This window comes from Lipotes vexillifer, unplaced genomic scaffold (genome assembly GCF_000442215.2).
Source record: "Lipotes vexillifer unplaced genomic scaffold, Lipotes_vexillifer_v1.1 scaffold515, whole genome shotgun sequence".
In the NCBI taxonomy this organism is placed as follows: domain Eukaryota; kingdom Metazoa; phylum Chordata; class Mammalia; order Artiodactyla; family Lipotidae; genus Lipotes; species Lipotes vexillifer.
In genome coordinates this window covers 1,323,349-1,347,419 of record NW_006772017.1, presented here as the reverse complement: position 1 = coordinate 1,347,419, position 24,071 = coordinate 1,323,349, and the positions used below count along the sequence as shown (strand labels likewise).

The 24,071-nt window shown below is 38.5% G+C and overlaps 1 protein-coding gene across 1 annotated transcript in view; it reads right to left on the bottom strand.

Annotated features, from left to right (window-relative positions):
• The window catches only part of AFG1L (AFG1 like ATPase), a 195,393-nt gene that overhangs the window by 59,335 nt on the left and 111,987 nt on the right, over positions 1–24,071 (bottom strand). Inside the window, exon 8 of the mRNA XM_007447258.1 lies at positions 4,471–4,553. Coding sequence (XP_007447320.1) covers positions 4,471–4,553 — 83 coding nt within the window. The remainder of the gene's footprint in view (positions 1–4,470; positions 4,554–24,071) is intronic.

The window sequence follows — 24,071 nt, the reverse complement described above, 5'->3', positions numbered from 1 at the left end:
ATAAAGGGAGAAAGTCTGTCTTCTTTAAGGTTAAAAGTCTGATAAATGTCCCCTGTGAGGAGAGACAGTTATCCCTGGGTCTCTCACTCACCCACATTCTTGCTAAGTATGCCAAGAATGCAAGGCCCTAACCATTTCTTAAAGTGTATTTGCAGCGAGAAACCTTGAGGGATGAGGCAACGTCTCCCTTGGGAAAAAAGCAGTCTTGCTTACTTCTGACTATAAATTGGTACATTCCCCAAACTCAGAGTTCCTCTCCTGTAACACAACTCACTGCCTATGCAGGCATCCATCTGCGCCCTCAGCAAAACTCCTCTTCCCTTCCCTAATGGGACTCTGGAGCACAGAGGGAACTGACTCAACATGCTATCTGTGCCTAGAGTAATAAAATCCTTTGTCTCTGACCCAGGTTTCTTGTGTCTTCTGCCAGCATTCATGAAATAATACAGGCAAAGCTATTACTTCATAAGTAGGGTAAAATCAAATCCAAGGCCCAACACCTCCCTCTACCCCTTTTGGTTCAGTTTAAAATATTCCACTGAGGCCATGGCTTCTATGTTGGGGGTAGGGTGTTTGTATGTGAGTGTGGTGGAGATATGGTGTTTGAATAGGAAACCTCTCCTCAACTTCCTTCCTTCCTTCTTTTTAGTAGAAAAAAAGAAGCTGCACTACTCAGCTCCTGAATGAAAAAGGAAAAGAGACAGAGAGTGGGGGTGAGTCCAAGGTGACCTGACTTCCTCTCTCCAGGAAAACATAACCCTTCACAGAATTTACAGCAAAATGGTCTGGGGCAGCATCCCATGGACCCCTCAGCAGTGGTGCTTCCTGTCAGAAAAGAGATGCTCATTGTTGCATATAATAAAATGATAACCTCTAGTGTCACCAGCCCCATAGCAGAGAGCTAATCTGAAGCAGTTAAATTCTCTGGAAGGCACAGGATGGGGCCTCCTTTGGCAAACACCAGGTAATTCAAAATAAATTACTGGTCCAAGTCTCCGCCCAAGTGCGAACAAGAAGCCCAGTGTTTGGTTGACCTGTATGGAGTCTGGCAAACCATAGTCCACTCATGGGGAATCTTACTGAGCCCAATCCACCAAGAAACCAGTAAGAAAGTGACTTTGTGCTCACCTCTGGGGAGATCAGTTACCACAGAATGAAAAACTGGAGAACCATGGGATGTTTTAATCTATGCAAAAGTTTGGATTTTTGCACTCAAGCTCTGTGGCTTACAACGTGCTAAATTTAAATTCTCTTTTGAGTTAGTTTTATGTGAGATTAAAAACTTCTTGGGATAAGCCAAAAGCAACTGGAACTTATCTATAAAGGTACTCTAGGATTTCTAAATTTAATGTGATGTAAAACTACAACTGAAATAGATTACATACAATAGCTTGTATGAATTAGTTCTTGTGTAACTCAGACAATATTATGAACTATAGAAATTGTTCCATGTCAAATTTTGGAGCAGTTTTTTAAATCTCTGGTAATTCTTGATATTATATGAATTATGTTTTGGGACATTTTAGATTGGCTTTTGGAAAGTTAGACTAATAAAATACTGAATTAATGACTATTTCTATTTAATTAAAGATCATATATGGGATTCTGCATATATGAAATTCTGAGATAATGCGTGATGTTCCCCTAGAGGGAAGCTAAATTTTGCTTTTCTTTTTTTTAGTTGGGGTGCCAGTGAGATTGACAAAGGGAGTAGTCAGGACTTGTATATTCAGGAACCAATTCCAGATGTTTAGGCAGAGGGTAATAAAGAGAAATACATGTTTTAATTGGGCAATATATAGCATGGCACATTAAAATCTGTTATAGAGGGGAAAGTAATGTTTTCCTATAGGAACAAGATAAAACGAAACTTAATTAAATCAGAAATGTTAACATGACCCAAGGAACTTTTCTTTTACTCTCTCATGAAAGAAGTTCTACCCAAGGGCTCATGTGAAACAATACAAATGACATCCCTAGCATCCCATCTGGGTATCTAATACTATTTTCCCACTTCTGAGATGACTTTAATTCCTAATTCTCCTCAGGCACACGTATCTGCCTTCCCTCTGAGGTGTGCCCCCAGGCTCTATATTCTTGATTATCAGACTATGATAAAGCTCTTTTGATGTTAAATTCATAAATAAATCTACTTTCCTAGGACTTCCCTGGTGGCAAAGTGGTTAAGAATCCGCTTGCAATGCAGGGGACACGGGTTTGAGCCCTGGTCTGGAAAGATTCCACATGCCACGGAGCAACTAAGCCCGTGCACCACAACTACTGAGCCTGCACTCTAGAACCTGCAAGCCACAACTACTGAAGCCCATGTGCCACAAAAACTGAAGCCCACGCTCCTAGAGCCCATGCTCCGCAACAAGAGAAGCCACCACGAGAAGCCCTGCTCGCCGCAACTAGAGAAAGCCTGCGCGCAGCAATGAAGACCCAACACAGCCAAAAATAAATAAATAAATAAAATAAAAATTAAAAATAACAAAAATAAATCTACTTTCCTTGAAAGTTAAAGAATTTACATATTTTTAAGAAAGCCATTCTAGAGTGTCACAGTAGCCTTCGTAGATTCTAGTTTTCTGGACTCTGGGACGTTGTTAGATTCTGATTTCCTCCAGCACTTGTTTAAAGTACAAACCTGAATTTCGATGTGTTAGAACTGTATTACATTTTTCAGGAAGAGGAAGAGGCAACACAGAGTAGGTCAGAGAGAAAGTGGCTCTGCTGAAGCAAAAGCAGCCTTTCCAACTCCTGTAAATTCCACCGAGACCTCTCTAGCACCCAAAAACAAATTTCATGACTTAGAGTCAGGCAACCATCTTTATTGAAGGAATTTCCCTTTAGGAAAATGTTTTAATTCTTCCACATAAGGATATACTTTGTGGGAAAACAAGGAACAAGGATTTGTTGAAAAAGAATAAAAGGAATAATAATAAATTAATTTCTAAGTACCATATATCTGGCGCATCAAGAAATAGGTAACAAAGCTTCAAGGAAATCTTGTGAATATCAGAAAAATAAAAAGACCAGAAAGCATAAACATAAAAGAAATGGAGAGGAAAAAGTCCAAGTTAAAGCAGAAAAAAAAGTGTTCTAAGAATTTTTCAAAATTATAAAGTATTTAAAGACAAAGTACTTAAGGGAAGATGAAGAGCCTCCTATAATAATCATCAGAATCTGAATAATAAACTGAAACAGTCCCCTTGGTACACTGTAAAATATGCAATTTTAATTATGTGATTTTTCTAGCTAATTTCTGCTTCAAAAACAGTAAAGTACTTCTGCTTACAAGGTGGCAGAGACAAGAACTTTTCTGAACCTCTCATATGCACGTTGTCATCAAAATTTAAATTAGCAGAAACATGCCTTTGAGTTAAACCACAATTAGCCCTTAGACAGACCTATTTACTGAGAACCCACTATGTGCCCAACACTAGCAGCATACACTAAACAACACTTTGCATTTGTAAAGCACTTTTTCCTTTTCAGGTTCTCACAAATGACATTTTAAAACAAACTATATTTGTTTTTCAGCATTAACTACACATGCTGAACACATCTATTATTATAAATTGCTCCTACTCAGGAGTGTCTGAGCTTTGTAAAAATTAATTAATTAATTAATTAATTAATTTTTTGTTTGGCTGCATTGGGTCTTCATTGCTGTGCGCGGGCTTTCTCTAGCTGTGGTGAGTGGGGTTTCCTCTTCATTGTGGTGCGCAGGCTTCTCATTGCGGTGGCTTCTCTTGTTGCAGAGCACGGGCTCTAGGCACACGGGATTCAATAGTTGTGGCATGTGGGCTCAGTAGTTGTGGCTCACAGGCTCTAGAGCACAGGCTCAGTAGTTGTGGCGCACGGGCTTAGTTGCTCCATAGCATGTGGGATCTTCCTGGGCCAGGGATCGAACCCATGTACCCTGTATTGGCAGGAGGATTCTTAATCACTGTGCCACCAGGGAAGCCCGAGTCTGAGCTTTTAAAAGACAAAATATATCCAGTTGTACTTGTGTATATATATTTTACATAGTTATGTATGGAAGTCAATCAACAATGATAAATACAAACAGACTGACAAAATAAAACACAATTTTCAGAGAACAGAAATGACACATTTGTCAGAAGATGTCCACAAATAATTAATTACTTGAGCACAATAAAGATATTCTCTTAATACTAGCGTTTCTTAAAAAGGATACTCATTACTTTCTAACCATCTGTCATCACTCCTCCCCAAAAAACTAATTAGGGTTTCCTCCAATCACACATTATAAATCATGCAAATGTGGATGGCAGAAAACACAGTTTAAAGAAGTTAACATTATAACGTTTTGTATTTTAAAAATCACAGGCTTTAGAACTAGGCTTTCATTTTCTAATAATTACCCTGCTTATTTTTCTCATCTTTTCCTGATTAATTATTAGATATTAAACTTAGAAAATGAAAATTAAAAAAAAAACTTACAGGTAGTAGAGTTCTCCTGCAGCAGGAAGTTCCCTTTTCCGATAATCTATCCCAGAATCTAGCTGGACAGTATTACAGTATTCCTACAATCCAAACACATAAAATATCTTTTTAAACAAATGGTAACTTAGAATTATAATCTTTCTGCTATCCTATTTTTTTTTAATTTTTCAAATTTTCCTCAATAAAATAATGAGTTTAGGACAAAACAATAGAACTCATGTAAGAATCATAAATGTTGCAATATTAAACATTTATTAAGCCAAAAAATATCAGTTTAATAAAATTAAGATTTGTAGCATGCCTTCCTCAAACTTTGTTAAAACTGTGCTGTCAGCAAATTCCCCAAATAACAGCATTAGATTTTTTTAAATTCCAATTTCCATTACTCTGAAGTGAGAAGCTGGAGGCTATCAGAAAAAATAACTCATGGGTCTTAAGCATCACAATGGGAGACAGTCTAAGAAAGCTGCATCAGAACATTAGCATCCACATTTTAAACTGAATGATCATTCTAAAGTGATGCTATAGGTATACCTGCCCTTCACTTCTAAATGATAGCCACTGCCCTTGTTCCTTAGCTCCCTCTCCAGCCATCAATGTCTTCAGAGTTCTTTCCTGCTATGAATGCTTCCGTTCAACCTGAATGGTCCTGTGCCACTGCTGTCCTTGTCTCCTCCCAATTACTCTTTCCTTTCCATCCTCTGGGGTGCATGTATGCATAGAAACTCCCATACACACACACACACACACACACACACACACACACACACCCCTTACAATTCTTACTACGGAAGCAAATGAACTTTTACTATACCTATGTTGGTCAGTTGGTTTTTGGGGAAGATACACACACACACACACACACACACACACACACACACACACACACACATACACATACTCATTCCAGTAGAACAGTGGTAAGCAAGAGTTCTCAGAACAATTCAAGTAACATTTACAGGCTGATCTTTTTGTTTTCATTTGAAATAAAAATTGCATTAAGAAAATTCATGAGGAAAAACCGTATTTTAACAACTTTACTACTTTAATTAATGAAAAACTGCATTTGGAAGCTAAGGTAATTGTGGTGGATTATATTTTCCAAAGATGGCTGCAATAATGTCTCCATCTCAACAGGTTGTGACGTTGACCTTCTAACCATCATGAAATAGGGTCTAGGGACTTCCATAGTGGTCCAGTGGCTAAGACTCAGCACTTCCAATGCAGGGGGCGCAGGTTCGATCCCTGGTCAGGGAACTAGATGTCACATGCTGCAACTAAGAGTTCGCATGCCATGACTAAAGATCCCACGTGCTGCAACTAAGACCTGGCGCAGCCAAATAAATAAATATTAAAAAAAAAAAAAAAAAGAAGTGGGGTCTGTGCTCCCCACTTGAATCCTGTGGCTATGGTGAAAATGATGCTATACAATAATATCTGATGTGACATTTGAGGCAGCTTCTTTCTTGTTGGCTAGAACACTTGCTCCAGAACCCTAAACTGCCAGGTAAGCATCACCTGTCTGGAAGCAAACAGGAGAGCTTAAAGTAGTCCATAGAGAGGTGACATGAGATGACATAGAGAGGTGACTTGAGATGACATGAAGACAGAGGTGTTGGACTGGTCTCCAGCTGTTCCAGTGGTAGCCACTGTCATAATGAGGGAGCCAGAACTGTCAGCTGAGATTTTCTCAAATCCCAGAACCACAGAAACCAGAAGGGATAATAATGTTATTTTAAGCCTCTAAATTTTGCAGTCATTTGTTATGCAGCAATAGATAATCAGAAGAGCACTATCTGGGCACACTTGGGATGTAGCAATATTCTTCCTCCCTGAAATTACATCCTGGGTTGTACTGCTATGTAAGAGCTCTTCATCATCTGTACTACAGGGAAGAGATTGTACACAGTGGCAGCGAGAATGCATTTCCCCTCCTCCTATGCTACAGCTGCTAAGGGCTCAGGGAAGTAAAATAGGGTGATCAACCATCCCTCTGAGACTGAGAGGTTTCCCCAAGACTGAGGATTTTTTTCCTGAAAGCAGCACTTTCAGTGCTAATACCACACGAGTCCTGGGCACACTGGGATAGTTGGTCACCCTCGGAGTGAAGACCAACTGGCCTGGAAGGCTGGAAAAGCTACAGCATTTTGATTTATATATTAGCAATTGTGAATTAGGTTAGAATAAAATAATGCCCAAGAAGAGGCTGCTCGCCTGGGGAGCCTACAAAGCTAAGCTTTTTTTTTTTTGCAGTACGCAGGCCTCTCACTGATGTGGCCTCTCACGTTGTGGAGCACAGGCTCCGGACGTGCAGGCCTAGAGGCCATGGCTCACGGGCCTATCCACTCTGCGGCATGTGGGATCCTCCCGGACCGGGGCACGAACCCATACCCCCTGCATCGGCAGGCAGACTCTCAACCATTGCGCCACCAGGGAAGCCCGAAGCTAAGCTTTTTGACTACACATTTGAAGAACCACCCCTGAAGCTAACAGAGTCATGCCACTGTTCAATGCTTGGCCTAAGCAGCCACCCACACCTCCCTAGTTCATCATCCCAAGTGGCTCAAACCTACCCTCAGGGCTCAGGCCCTTAACTCATCTCACCAGAAAGAAATACAGCATTGCCCAAATACATGCATTCCACTCTCCCATTGCCTTAGAGACCTGTAAAAAAAAAAAAAAGGTATAGCTATACATCTCTCTTCTTCTCAACTTTGAGTTAATGTAGGAAACCTGGGAAAGGAAACATTTCCTCCCCTGACCCCTGCTATAACTGTGGGGCTCAGCCACCCAGTGCAAAGAAAGAAGGAGTTGCACTTGTTCAGCTAGCACTTCTTTCTCTCTCTCTCTCTGAGGGAAATCTGTCCTGGTTTGGTAAGGGCCAACTATTCATAAGCTACCTATAATACAGACAATATACTACATGGTGGAAAACTATATTCACGTAAGTGTATTTCCCCAGGTTCTCTATTTCTTTTAAACAACAATTTATCTTATATTACTCAATATTCCTAATTTAGTCAAAAATTATTCTTCTTTATTTTTTTGCTATTAAAAAAATAAGGCTAATGAAAGTTATACAAGCTTCAATTTCTCCTTCTGGGTAACGAACTTCTCTCTCATATAAGTGATTAAACCCTACCGAATGATTGCATTTGTACATTCACTAATCACCACCAAGGAATACCTAATCAGCAGCATAAGAACTATAACCAAAGCCCTTAGATGTTAGCCCTTAATTGTCTGAAAAATACTAACACTCAGTTTATATTTTTAAAGAAAAATAAATCAAAATTTCTGATCTTATTCACTTAAGCTAGAGTCTTCAAACCACTGTGCAGAAGGGTGGAGGAAGGTGAAAACTAACTTTATTTCCAAGTTGAGGATGAATCTAGTCAAAAGGGCCTGATCTCTAAGCAATTTCCTAATTTCCAGGGATATTTACAAGACCTGTGACCTCTTACCACCATCCAATTCAAATGCATAAAACTAATCAGCCAGCAAACTGAATTTATTTTAAAATGGTTTGTATATTTATGTATACAAAGGACAAATACAATTACACAAGCTAAAAATGCAATTAGGAAACTTGAGGAGGAAAAGGAGGGAGGTTAATTCACCCTTGGGAGCATATTCATGAGTCAAAGGCTTTTGACTTTGGAAAAAAAATATGCCACTAAAAGAACTGTATTCCAACAGTTTGCATTTTCCTCAAGAGCTATTGTGTGTATTTTTAGCAATTCTTAATAATACCATTAGAAAAACAGCATCTCACAAAATAACTTTTTATAGCTTCCAGTCTGGCTTTTCCCTTCCCAGTTGGAACAAAAGAACAATAAATATAGTGGAGAAAAATCCTTTAAAAGTACAACATATGGGCTTCCCTGGTGGCGCAGTGCTTGAGAGTCCGCCTGCCGATGCAGGAGACGCGGGTTCGTGCCCCGTTTCGGGAAGATCCCACATGCCGCGGAGCGGCTGGGCCCGTGAGCCATGGCCACTGAGCCTGCGCGTCCGGAGCCTGTGCTCCGCAAATGGGAGAGGCCACAACAGTGAGAGGCCCGCATAACGCAAGGAAAAAAAAAAAAAAAAAAAAAAAGTACAACATATTAACCTCGTCAGCAAAGACTGAAATAATAAAGATTTGCCTCTCTTAAGTACTTCTATTATAAAAGTAATATTGCTTACTCTAGAAAATTTGGAAAAACAGAAAAAACAAAAAAAAAAACCACATAAATCAAAGTTTTATGTTTTATCTAAGTGATGACATTAAATAGGAATTTAAAGATCTAAATTATTGGTGTTTTCCTTGACAGTATTCAACTGTTAGGTTTTATACATTTTTAATAAATAAGCACAAAAGGAAAAAAGGTTGAGACTTTTTCTAGTTCTAGGATATAAAATATTTTAATAGCTAAGATCTATCTTTTTGCTTAATTATTAAAAAGTGTACCTTTTTAAACTAAAAAAAGAGACACATGCTTATTGTAAAAATTTCAAATATCAAACATATAAAAATAGAAAGTTTACCCCCTTCTCATAAAAAAGTTTGCTTATCGCTTATATCCTTCCAAGTTTTTCCTATACACCTAGAAATGATGACAGACAGAAAGATAGAGAAATTGGGATCATATTACACACAGTTCTAAGCTTAATTCTTTTTGATACCTTAAAATTTCTGAGAGAAATAACTATTTAAATACTGAAAAGCTATACTGCATACTGTACTATTTTGTTTGTTAAAAATACAATTCCATAAGTAAACAACAAGTAAGAGTACAAAAAGAAATACTGAACCAAAAAAAGGGTGGGAGACTGGGTGGGGATGTCTTTTTAAATTCTATTTATTTTTTGAGGCAGCTATACATTCAAATGGACATACTGAAGCAGATATACATTCTGACAGCTGCTTCAGTCTCATTTAAAATAATCATGTGATACTACTTCTAAGATATCAATGATATATAAAAATTCAATACATACTTTTAAGCCTTTTATAATTAAGTATAACACATACAGAAAAGTATACAAATAAGTGTCCAGTTCAATCAAGAAATAGAACATTGGGCTTCCCTGGTGGCACAGTGGTTGAGAGTCCGCCTGCCGATGCAGGGGACACGGGTTCGTGCCCCGGTCCGGGAGGATCCCACATGCCACGGAGCGGCTGGGCCCGTGAGTCATGGCCGCTGAGCCTGCACGTCCAGAGCCTGTGCTCCACAACGGGAGAGGCCACAACAGTGAGAGGCCCGCGTACCGCAAAAAAAATCTACAAACAATAAATGCTGGAGAGGGTGTGGAGAAAAGGGAACCCTCTTGCACTGTTGGTGGGGATGTAAATTGATACACCCACTATGGAGAACAGTATGGAGGTTCCTCAAAAAACTAAAAATAGAACTACCATATGACCCAGCAATCCCACTACTGGGCATATACCCTGAGAAAACCAAATTCAAAGAGTCATGTACCAAAATGTTCATTGCAGCTCTATTTACAATAGCCAGGACATGGAAGCAACCTAAGTGTCCATCAACAGATGAATGGATAAAGAAGATGTGGCACATATATACAATGGAATATTACTCAGCCATAAAAAGAAACGAAATTGAGTTATTTGTAGTGAGGTGGATGGACCTAGAGTCTGTCATACAGAGTAAAGTAAGTCAGAAAGAGAAAAACAAATACCATATGCTAACACATATATATATGGAATCTAAGAAAAAAAAAACTGGTCATGAAGAACCTAGGGGCAAGATGGGAATAAAGACACAGACCTACTAGAGAATGGACTTGAGGATACAGGGAGGGGGGAGGGTAAGCTGGGACAAAGTGAGAGAGTGGCATGGACATATATACACTACCAAACGTAAAACAGATAGCTAGTGGGAAGCAGCCGCATAGCACAGGGAGATCAGCTCGGTGCTTTGTGACCACCTAGAGGGGTGGGATAGGGACGGTGGGAGGGAGGGAGACGCAAGAGGGAAGAGATATGGGGACATATGTATATGTATAACTGATTCACTTTGTTATATAGCAGAAACTAACACACCATTGTAAAGCAATTATACTCCAATAAAGATGTTTAAAAAATAAAGTAAAAATAAAATGATTAAAAAAAAAACAAAATTCATGTGAGCTTATTGGGAAGTTCTTGCAGTACTCTGTTAGCCTTCTGGGGAAAGTCCTACTTCTGTTGCTCATACTCTAACCAAGTAAGGCATCTAGTCTTGACGATTATCTGGAGAAGCAGCTATATTGCAATAACAGATTTGTTTATTTATATACAACCTAGCTCCATACAAAAATGATACAGGGCAGCGTTTTAGAGACTCCGTCCAGCTATATTATACCACACATAACAAACTGGAAGTTTTCTTACAATAATTAAGATAACAGAAACAGATTTGGGTTTCAAGCCTGTTAAGTTCTATGAGACAAGGATCATATCTATGTTGTTTATTATTGTGTCCCCAGTACCTAGCACAGCATCCAGTACATAGTAAATGCTTGGTAAATACTGATTAACTGAACAGATCATTAGCAAACTCATCTATGTGCAATGCTTAGGTATAAGTTGGTATGTTAGGAACTACAGAAAGAAGCCAACCAGTACAGTCCTCTGAACTTTTATGGGAATTGACTTAACAAGATTCTTGCTAAAACTGGACTCAGCACGGATGGACACAGACATTGTAGGCCAAAGTTGAAGCCGAGTAGAGAATAGGGGTCAGAGGAGGCTAACTAAAGTATGGTCCAGGAAAGTCTTTGTTAAAACTCAGCTGAGACAGGAAACTCAGCCAAGAAGTTCTGTCTCCTCCAAGTAAGAGTTCCATCCCTAAGCAGGATTCCTCACACCAAAGAGATAAAACAGAAAATATTTCCACAACCATAAAACAAAAGTCCTGGGCTATGTTGATTAGGCTTGATTATATCCACTACAACCAATTCATGTAGCTTGGGGAATGGCACAAGCTAACTGGTTTAGATTTGAGTTTCTTAAATTCAATGCAAGTGGCAGGGAAGATGGAAATACCCTGGTGAGTAGACCAGTGGTTTTCAACACTGGCTGCATGTTAGCTTTAGCTGGGAATTATTTAGAAAGTGTCGCTCCACTCCCACGCATTTTTGTGGGGGAGGATTTGGTTGGCTGAATTTGTCTCTTGTTTGAAGCTCCTTCAGCGATTCTAATGGGCAGCCAAGGCTGAGAATCACTGGCTCAGCCTAATCGGGCCCCACCTCTGATCAGTTCCATCCAAATCAAATGGCTACTACACAAAAGCAGAAGGATGAAATGGATTTGGGGGAAATAACCACAATGTCCACCACAGGTGGTAACTAAAGCCACAGGATGACGGAGGGTTGCTCTTTATGATCCTAGACTCACAGAGCCAGAGACTGGTAGCATTGATACCCTTCTTGTTTATGTTTGGAAAAAGTGAGGTGAAAAGGAAATCAGCATTACTCTGCAATGGGGGTAATGGACATAAAAGCCTATGTGTTGTGAAGCACTATTTGAATGAACAAAGGAAAAAAAATAACACGGAAACAAAAGGATTGATAAAACTTAATGTGGGCTAGAGAAATGTTCTAAAGCTGGAGTAGTTTGAGTAGATGAAAAGGGTTTGGAACAAATTTGCCTAGAAAAAAAACTACGGGAATGTACAGAAAGGATAGAAGGAGACCTGGTGGTAAGATACTACAAATGAGTCCAGCAAAGGATTGCAACATCTCAAACACAATGACCATAAGTTTATAGATGACCATAAGTTTTCAACTCACATTTCCCATTGTAAATGAGGTGACATCTTTATCTTTTTGAACACCACCATGATTTGGAACATCCCAATATTCCTTTGAAATAATAAGTTTCTGAATATGTCACTAAAAATATTTTCAAAGTAACTAATTACAAAAAATTAAAAAAAAAAAAAAAAAAAAAGAAGGAGGCAAAGCACCAGCATCTGGTGGCACACCTCATCAAGCTCAGCAAGTGTAGCACTAAGGCCAGCACAACAGTTGTAGGGTCTTCCTGTCAGTGTTTGGAACTTTGAGATGGAATCATGGTCCTTCAATCACACCACCACTCTTACCACCTCTAAAAGGAAAGGTGAAACAGCTGCCTGTGGCAACTGCTGCTGTGAACCAGAGGTCTTGTTCAAAATGTCAATAACTTACTTTCTCTTCCATGTGCTTTACCATAGACATACTGATTTCTAGAAAATATGTGGACTCTAGTAAAGTATGGTATTTATCATCTTTAAGCTATCAGGAAATAGGAAATTGTGGAAAGCAAAAATCTGTACTGACTGTCAACCTGGTCAAGACTTTGAGTGCCGTTAGCTTATCAGTTTCCTGATAAGACTTAATTAATTTGGATGATCTAAGATATCAGTGTGCATCCCAAATAGCTACGTGGCAGGATGGTGAGCAACAGAATTGATGAAGTCGTGTCCTATCAAATTGTTCTGGCACAGAAATGGAAAACAAAACAAAGAATCCTAATGTTTGTAAGAGACTGTTTCTGTTCATCAGAAAAGTGGTAATCTTTGAGCCAAGGGATGCTACAGAGAGGTTACATGTTTTCTATTTGTTATACAGAGGATGCCCCAAGGCCATTTAATCAAGAAAATAAATATTTAATCATGGTTATCTTTGTAAAACTGCCACAGAAGAATAAAAATTACAACAGCTACCATTTATTGGTAGTCAATTTTACAACAACCTATAAAGATAGAATTATTGGCCTCAATTCACCAATGCAGTACTGGAAATTTAAAAAGATCAAATATTCTGATCTCTACTTGTCTGGAGTTATTTAGCTCATAGGGAGCAGAAGACCTGAACTCAGGTCTGCAGACCATGTGCTCTTCACCATTACACATACCTCCTATGTTCAGAATAAGACACAGAACAAAACAAAAGTTCAAAAATTCCACCACCCTTAAATATTTTGGTAATTACGATTTTGCAGTAACCTGTTGCTGACTCAGTATGTAGAAGCAACTTCTAATAAAATTCCCAGAGCATATTACCTCAACTCCACATGATTTGTCATTTATTTATATCCTACTGTGTCATACAAGGGTTAATGTGGCTTCTTAAAAATATGGCATCTTACCATTTGTAAATTCAATTTTGCCATTTAATTATCAGTGACAAATAAAGAGTAATTTGACAAAACCAACCAAAGCTTTAATTGCATAGAAACTTTGACTTAGAAATTCCATTTATAGGAATCCAACCTACAGAAAACATTGACTCATGCAACTAAAAACACATTTGTAAACAGGCTTTTTAAGTATTATTTAAAAAGCAAAAAACTAGAATAAACCTAAGTATAAAATAGCAGATTAGTTATAAAAATGATAGTGCAGCTATAATGTGAAATACAAAGCAGCCATTTAAAAGAGTGAGATAGAGTCATACTTGAGATCAAAAGATCTCTAGGATACCTCCAAGGGATAAAAGCACAAGTCAGATTAAGATGTAACTATTACCCCACTGATTTACAACAAAACAAAACTGTATGTTTAGGCATATACAGAGACATGTATGCATATAAATGCTTGAAAATATACACTAACTTTTTTCCAGCTTTACTGAGATATAATTGACATATCACATTGTGTAAGTTTAAGCTGTTTAACTGATACACTTGGTATATTGCAAAATGATTACCACAGTAGCATTGGTTAACACCTCCATCATCTTACATAATTACCATTTCTTTTTTTGTGGTAAGAATATTTAAGATCTACTCTCTTGGCAACTTTCAAGTATATAATACAGTATCCTTAACTATAATCACCATACTGTACATTAGTCATCTCGTAACTGAAAAGTTTGTAACCTTTAACCAACATTTCCTCATTTCCCCCACTCCCAAGCCTCTGGTGACCACCAATCTACTCTCTGTTTCTATCAGTTCAGCTTTTTTAGATTCCACATGAGTGATATCATCCAGTATTTGTCCTTCTTGTGTCTGACTTACTTCACTTAGCAGAATGCCCTCAAGGTTCATCTATTTTGTCACAAGTGGCAGGATTTCCTTCTTTCTCTTGGCTGAAAAATATTCCTCTGTGTGTGTGTGTGTGTGTGTGCGCGCCACGTCTTTTTTATCCATTCACCCATTGATTAACACTTAGGTTGTTTCCACAGGTTGGCTACTGTGAATAATGCTGCAAGGAACATGGGAATGCAGATATCTCTTCAAGATAGTGATTTCATCTCCTTTGAATAAATACCCAGAAGTGGGACTGCTGTGTGATATACTAGCTCTCTTTTTATTTGAGGAACTTCCATACAGTTTTCCATAGCGGCTGCACCAATTTACAGCCCCATCAACATTACACAAGGGTTTCCTTTTCTCCATATTCTCCCCAACACATATCTCTTATCCTTTTGAGAGCAGCCATTTTAATAAATGTGAGGTGATATCTCATTGTGGTTTTGATTTGCATTTCCCTGATGTGATTATTGATGATGAGCTTCTTTCCATGCATCTATTGGCCATTTGATTGTCTTCTTTGGAAAAATGTCTATTCAGTTCCTCTGCCCATTTTTTGAAGTACCCTATTACCAGTGTAATGTTGACTAGTTCTCCCTGCAGATCTGTTAGTATTTGCTTAATATACCTAGGTGCTTCAATGTTGTATGCATATTTATGATTGTTATATCTTCTTGATGAATTGACCATTTTACCATTATAATGATCTTCTTTGCCTCTTATTGCAGTTTTTAATTTAAAGTCTATTTTGTCTGATGTAAGTATAGCTATCCCTGCTCTCTTTTGGTTTCCACTTGCATTTAGTATCTTTTTTCACCCCTTCACTTTGAGACTAGGTGTCCTTAAAACTCAAATGAGTCTCTTGTAGGCAGCATATAGTTTGGTCTTTTTTTTTTTAATCCATCCAGCTACTCTATATCTTTTGACTGGAGAGTTAACCCATTTACATTTAGAGTAATTATTGATAGGTAAGGTTACTAATGCCATCTTGTTAATTGTTCTATGGCTGTTTTATAGTTCCCTTGTTCCTCTCTTGCTGCCTTCCTTTGTGAAAAGATAATTTTCCTAGTGGTATGCTATGACTCCCTTCTCTTTATCTTCTGTGAATTTTTGTTTTGTGGTTACTGTGAGGCTTACACAAAATATATTACAGATACAACAGTCTATCTTACACTGATAACAACTTAACTTCAATCACATGCAAAAACTCTACCATTTTACTACCCGATCTTTTTTGTTTTTGATGTCACAGGTTTACCGATTTTATATTATGTACTCATTAACAAATTACTGTTGCTATATAGTTATTTTTAATACTCTTGTCCTTTAAGCTTTATACTAGAGTTAAGTGGCTAACACACCACCATATTACAGGATTAGGGTATTCTGAATTTGACTATGTACTTACCTTTACCAGTGTGTTGTATATTTTCATATGTTTTCATGTTACTAATTACTGTCCTTTCATTTCAGTTTGAAGAACTCCTTTCAGCATTTCTTGTCAGGCAGTTCTAGTGGTAATAAACTTCCTCAGCTTCTGTTTGTCTGAGAAAGTTGTTACCTATACTTTACTTCAAAAGAGCAACTCCTGGTTGGCAAATTTTTTTAATTTCAGCACTTTGAGATAAAACACATCCCACTCTCTCCTGGCCTGTAAGGTTTCTACTGAAAAATCTGCTGCTAGCCTTACAGAGGTTCCCCTATAAGTTACAAGTTTCTTATCTCTTGCAGCTTTTAAGATTCTTTGTCTTTGATTTCTGACAGTTTTTTAAAATAAATTTATTTATTTATTTTTGGCTGCACTGGGTCTTTGTTGCTGCGTGTGGGCTTTCTCTAGTTGTGGCGAGCGGGGGCTACTCTTCATTGTGGTGCGTGGGCTTCTCATTGTGGTGGCTTCTCTTGTTGTGGAGCATGGGCTCTAGGCACTTGGGCTTCAGTATTTGTAGCATGCGGGCTCAGTAGTTGTGGCTCTCGGGCTCTAGAGCACAGGCTCAGTAGTTGTGGCACATGGGCTTAGTTGCTCCACGGCATGTGGGATCTTCCCGAACCAGGGATCGAACCCATGTCCCCTGCACCAGCAGGCGGATTCTCAACCACTGCGCCACCAGGGAAGCCCCAGACAGTTTTATTATAATGTGTCTTGGAGAGGATTCTTTAAGTTGAGTTTGTTTGATGACCTATAAGCTTCATGAACCTGGATATCCAAATCTCTCTCCAGAATTGGGAAGTTTTCTGCCATTATTTCTTTAAATAAACTTTCTATCCCCTTTCGCTCTCTTCTCCTTCTGGAACCCCAATAATTCACAGACTATTTCTTTTGATGGTATCCCATAGATTATGTAGTCTTTCTTTATTCTTTTTTCTTTGTTCTCCTCTGATTGGATAATTTTAAAGTCCCTGTCTTCAGTCTCACTGATTCTTTCTTCTCCTTGATGAGGTGTGATACTGGATGCTCTCTATTGCATTTTTTTTTTCATTTCATTCATTGTGTTCTTCAGCCTCACAATTTCTGTTTGGTTCTTTTTTATGATTTCTATCTATTAAACGTCTCGCTTTGTGTATTGTTTTCCTGATTTTGTTGAATTGTCTTCATGTGTTTTCTTAAAGCCACTGAGTTTCCTTAAAACAGCTATTTTGAATTCCTTATGGTGTAAATCCCATATCTCCGTGTCTTTCAGATCAGTTATTGGAAGATTATTGTGATACTTTGGTGGTGTCACATTTCCTTGATTTTTTTGTGTTCCTTGTTGTTTTGTGTTGCTGTCTTCACATCTGAAGTAACAGTCACTCCTCTAGTCTTTACTAAGTGCTTTCAGGACAGAAATACCTTCCATAGGCCCTACTAGGGATTTTGAGGCTTTCTCAGATCTTCTAAGCAGGGGTCCCCAACCCCCAGGCCATGGACCAGTAGCGGTCCATGGCCTCTTAGGAACGGGGCCACACAGCAGGAGGTGAGCAGTGGGTGAGTGAGTGAGGCTTCATCTGCCGCTCCCCATCGCTTGCATTACTGCCTGAACCATCTCCCCTCCCCATCCATGGAAACCAGTCCCTGGCACCAAAAAGGTTGGGGACCACTTCTTCTAAGGATACACCTGCTTGATAATTCTTGCTCCCTCTTGTGGAAGAATTTTTAAGCTTGTATGCCTTCTCTGGAACCTGCAACACACCAAGCTGAGTGCTGACAGCCTCCCTTTTGTTTTCCCAAAGGTGGCACTAAAGCTCAAGTTTGTGGTCTCTCCCTGGTCCGCATATTCAGGTTGACTTTCTGAACATGCTCACAAATCATCTGCTAAAGCTTGCTCTTAGGAGCACACACAGGGCACCAGCCCCAGAGTTGGGGGTTGCGGGGGAGAGTACATAAAGCACTGGGAATGACTTGGACCAGTTGTGGGGGGATCTGTGGGCAAGGTGTCCCAGGGGCTGGTAGGAAGGCTTCTTGATGGTGTCCATGAAGCAGTCAGTAGGATCCACCTCCCTTTAATGTCCTCCAAGAGTCCTATCTGCTGCTCTCCCCGCCTCTTCCCATCCTCCAGTCATGTACCTCCAGATTCAGTACTCTGGATGGGGCAAAAGATAAATGAGCCTCTTTGGAAGCATCTGCATAGCTGGGGAAGCTGGAAGATCATTCACGTGCTCTTTCTCCTGCAGGAGAACTCACAGGCCAAGATCCCTCTTGGTCCCAAGCTGTGCTGCCTTGGGGGGACAGTGATGTGGATAAAGTCAAAATATTACTCTTATCCTCTCCAATGCATCCAAATTCGTATTGTTTTTTGCTCCAGCAGTGTGGTGGAACCTCTCCACTAGAAATCTGGACATCCACAAAGGCTCTCCCTAGTACTTGAGTGATTGTTTAAGATAGTGTTTCCAGGGGCTCCCAGACCATGGTCAGGATGGCTGGAGCTGGTTCATGGGCCACTGCAGGGTCCACAGAAAGGACCAAGGTCTGTATGTGTTGCCTGACACATGGGTGGGCAAGCCTCCTCCCAGGTCCCTTGGTGTACAGTGCTGAATCTGACAGCTCTCACAAAGGTCTGTGGATGGATGCCAAATTGTTGGTGGTGGAGGGGGAAACATGAACAAGAGGCATCTTATTCAGCCAAGATGCTGATGTTACTCCTCCACATTCAATTTTTAACAGTGGTTACTCCTGAAGAGGAAAGTAGTAATGAGGTTGGGGTGGAAGGTAACGGGGAGAGAATGTGGGGAGCAGTGAAGGGGGAACTTTCAATATGCAATATATATACATTAATATGATTTTTGGATTTTTTAACCTAGCACACATTCATATATCTCTCATGAAATTTTATAAAAGGAAAGATCTTAGAGAACTCCATGTATTGTGCCCAAATAGTGGTGCTCGGAAAAAGCTGATAGCTATCTTACTGAAATCACAGCTATTATACATTTCCAGCTCTGTCATAACAAACAAAATTTTAATTAATATTCCATTCTTCTTCCGCTGTTTACTTTATCCAAGAAAACCAGAGTTCTCATTCTGGAGGTAAAAAAAGAAAAACATAAGAATGACATAGACTGGAAAGAAGTTGATGCATGTACCTTTTGAGAATCTTTTTTTTTTAATTAATTAATTTCTTTTTGGCTGCGTTGGGTCTTCATTGCTGCACATGGGCTTTCTCTAGTTGTGGTGAGAGTGGGCTACTCTTCATTGCAGTGTGCGGGCTTCTCATTGCAGTGGCTTCTCCTGTTGTGGAGCGTGGGCTCTAGATGCACGGGATTCAGTAGTTGCAGCACACAGGCTCAGGAGCTGTGGCTCACGGGCTTAGCTGCTCCGCGGCATGTGGTATCTTCCCGGACCAGGGCTCGAACCCATGTCATCTGCATTGGCAGGTGGATTCTTAACACTGCACCACCAGGGAAGTCCCGAGAATCTTTTTTATAAGCATGCTACCAAATGCATAACTGCAGCTCCTATAAGTTTCATTTTCTCCCACAAAAAGGAACTGTGTAATACATTTCCAGGCGAATAGGAACTTCCCACTATACATGCAGCTCTGCAAACTCTATTTTTTCAAATCTAGTCAATTTACCCACAAGATTTTTCCTTCTTCTGTACAAATAATCAGAGGTAAATAATAACTTTTCAATCTCAAAATATGCAACCATATTATAAATACACAAAGTCCATAATGCATATGACTCATTTACACTATAATCACAACTTTTAGAATAATAAGAAAAACTAAGTCTCAATAATATGTTTCTATTTTCAGAGGGTTCATTATTAAGACTTCTAGTATCCAGGGTAGCATTATAAATACTCTAAACTCTAGATCTGCTCTTTCTTCATTGTATTTGCTCAACTTTTTGTCATTTCACTATTCATTAGCACTTTTATCTGAAGATGAAAAGAGAAAGAGAAAGAAGACAAATTCAATCTTTCAGCTTATTCTTATCGCTGATAAAAGATCTGAAGAGTAAATTTTAAGCTACAAGCTAAAACAAGATTTGGATATCACTATATTTAACTTATCACTGCACACGACTAAAGGCAGATTAATAAGGTAAATTATACTTTTATAAAAGAAAGATAAAGATTGATAAATATTTTATCAATATTCTTATTGACAAAAGCAATTGAGAATTAATTCTACCCAAAGACAATAAGATTATAATATATAAATACAGTGAATACATAATGTTAATACACACACACACACACACACTGTGCAACATGGTTTGGAAGAAAGAACTCTCAGTAAAAAGCAGGAAATCTGGTTTCCAAACCTGGCTCTGCCAGTAGCTGGGCAATCTTAGGTAAGATGATCTTAGGCATGAGTCAGTTACCTCCACTGCACAACGAGGTGGTAGGATAAATGTTCCTAAGGCTCCTTCAAACTCTGACACCCTGTGAGTATGTGTGTACACACAAACACACACACACACTTACTTTTATTTACAGGCAAGGCTGTACTCACTAGCCTACACAAGTATGGCATGACTGAGTTCACAGCCCAGCACCCATCCTGATTGGTCTGTCAATGCTGTACCAGTTGTTAAACAGTTTGAACTATCATCCTATTTACAGCCACCCCCAAATTACAAAATGTCTAACATGTGAAGAGCCCTGTGCTTGCAGTCTGCCTTTTCCAACCACAATGAGGATATTCCAAAGTCAAACAGGCTCTCTTAACCTCCAGTTGTAACTTAGAGTACAACCCCTTTCCTACTACCATTTCCCCCCTCAAAAAGTGTTTCTACATTTTGTGTTCTGTATTTCTCAGCTGTCACTATTCCATGTCAGGTAACTTCCCACATACACTGAAACTATTTTTAGCTTTCTTGCTCTGCCTTCACCTTCTCCCTTCTAAGCCTTGTCCAGTTTTCTCAAGAAAGCCTCTACTTCATTCCAATTAGAACAAAACAAAATTGTAAGCATGACTATTAAACTAAGAATGATGGCAGTGATACATCTAAATAAAGAAATTAAAAGGCAAAACACACACACACACACACACACACACACACACAGAAGAAAAAAAGGCAAAACAAACTAAAAAAAGAAATTGTTAGGGACTTCCCTGTGGTCCAATGGGTAAGACTCCACACTCCCAATGCAGGGGGCCCGGGTTCGATCCCTGGTCAGGGAACTAGATCCCGCATGCATGCCACAACTAAGAGTCTGCATACCCCAACTAAGAAGTCCGCATGCCGCAACAAAGATCACACATGCCGCAACTAAGGCCTGGCACAGCCAAAATAAATAAATAAATAAATTTAAATTTTAAAGGCAAAACAAAGTGGTCCAGTTTCATCAACCTCTAAAATTTGTAGACACATACAGGAGCCCATTCAAAATTCACAAAAATTTCCATTTCATCCACTCATCCTCTATAATTATCAGCATTACAGAAGGTAGAAAACTTATTTAAAATTTGTGATTTTACTTTAATATATTGCTGTTTTATATAACTGTTAGCATTATAATCTCCCAACACACAGTTAATCACTCCTCACTCATTCTGTATCATAGCACAGTATTTTTCCTATACTGTATTATAATTATTTGTTGGTATATCTAATTCCTTGATTAGAACATCCTGATTTCCTTGATGGCAGAATTCACCTCAGGACAATATTCATCACTGTAACCCCAGTGACTAAGCACTTAATAAATGCATGTTAAAATCTGAATATTGTTTTCTTCTATTTTATCTTAGAAAGGTATAATATTTGAGCTACTTGGGCAATTAGGTTTTTGTAGACTAGCTAGCCCAGGACTTAAATACCACAATTAGGACAATGTTTGGGGGAGAAATCTATCATAGTTCAAAAGAAATAACTTAAGTAAACTTCTGAAACAACCTTTTTGAAAATTTGTAGCATGATAAGGGCCTTGGCAGTCTTGTAGTCCAATCCCATCATTTACAGAGGAAAAAAAAGTAAAATCAAGCAGATTCAAGAGACTTGCCCAAAGTCAGTGACAGAGCCAGTTTCACAACAGACTGCCTTCTTAACCCATCGTTTTTTCTGCTGTATCATGGAAACCACATAAATATGTGACATGACTGGGTGGTTTCTTCTGTTTTCAGTTGTTAAGAATTTTAAAGATTTAAGTTATTTTAGACATTATGTCAGAGTTTATTCAGTTAATGAACTATATTTTTCTAATCTATGAATCCTAGCAATTATTATTCATTCATTATTGTCTGAGGAATACACTAAAAGAGCTTCCACGTCTTCAGAGACAAATTACAAAGTTCACATTTAATAACAACAAAAACAAGTTGAATACTGACTACAGATGGTAAGAGTACATTCTGATTATACATCAAGAAGTCTTTTTATTAAGTCTAATTTAAGTGCCAATCTACACTTTGTTCTTATTAATTTTATATATTTGTGTGACTACTCAGAGTGGTCATTGTCTCAATAACCTACATATACTATTTAACACCAACTTAAAAATGGGAAGTATAGATACAGTCAGTAGTAAATAAATATATAAAGTGTTTTGGACCAAGCACCCCTAATATACTATAATTTTGAGAGAGAAAAGCTAAATTTACTACAGCAGGAAAAGATTTCTTGGATATCCTGAAGCCTCAAAAACTTGGCCAAACTATTGTTCAGTGTGCACACAGTTTGTGTCTTCATGCTCAGATGTTGTTGAAACAGCAGACTTAAAAGAAATAATGTCAATGAATCCTACCAAGCACTATACATGACCTCTGGGGTAATTAGCAATCATTCAAAAGCAACAAGACTAAAATGTTCTATTCTTTATTACTGTCAGCTCTTATCTTGATCAGCATTTTAATAAAGATGGTTCGTTTCTAAGACAGTTTCATGAATCAGTCATAATTACATTCTGACATGCAGTGAATAGTAAAGCAAAACTAAATATCACTTCATCAACCTTTCTAACCTTTATGCAAGTATTAACTGTAAATAATTTTTACACAATCCTACAACAGAAAATCTGCATATTTCTTAGCTTTGTACATACTTTACCCCAAATGAATTTCCTGTGACCTATACCTGAAAAACACAATCAGCCATAATTATCCAGTTTTGTGAGATGTTCAGGTGTTGCCTTTCAGAGTTCAAATCAACTTCAAGTATAAAAGCCTACTTTATTCTACAAATGGCACAATATGCAAAATGGGTTAAGTAGCCAAAAGCATCTCAGAGCATTGTGGCTTGAAAGAAGTCTATCCAGAATCAAAATGTCAGAACAAAAATACACTAAAGCAAAGCAGTACTTATAAAAATAGATTCACAGATTACACACTAAGAAATGGATCACATGGGGCTTCCCTGGTGGCGCAGTGGTTAAGAATCCGCCTCCCAATGCACGGGACACGGGTTCGAGCCCTGGTCCGGGAAGATCCCACAAACCACAGAGCAACTAAGCCCGTGCGCCGCAACTACTGAAGCCCGAGCACCTAGAGCCCATGTTCTGCAACGAGAAGCCACCGCAATGAGAAGCCCACGCACCGCAATGAAGAGTAGCCCCTGCTCGCCACAACTAGAGAAAGCCCGTGCGCAGCAACCAAGACCCAACACAGCCAAAAATAAATAAATAAATATTAAAAAAAAAAAAGAAATGGACCACTGATGACTACTGCAGAAAACCTTATAAATAAAATATGTTAAAAGAATATTAATTAGAAGGAAATCTGAACATTTAAGTAATTGAAGGGTAGATTTTTTTAAAATGTAATTCCAAAATAGCTGATGGAAGAGGGTAAAAATTTATCAGAAATATAAACTTAGAGATAAACTATTCTGATATTAAAGTGTAAACGGTTTTAGCCACCCCCACCAAATACATGATTTACATTAGAGTTTTGAAATAGCTAATTTCTCTTTTTGCTGAGGGCTAATTTTAAAAAATATTTTAGATAGTCAAAGTGAACATAATTCAGCTACCAGAATAAATTGTTACTACATTTTAGATGATTTATCGTTTCAGGTCTCAGAAAATTTGAAAATAAATGCAATTCTTTCTCAAGAATATTTCTTGTGTTCCCAGTAGTAGACACAGAATATCCACACAGAGCCAGGTTCCCAAACCTGTATTTCCACTAAGTCCCTCAAGTAAGTACAGTAAATCTACTGAGTAACATTTTGAAAC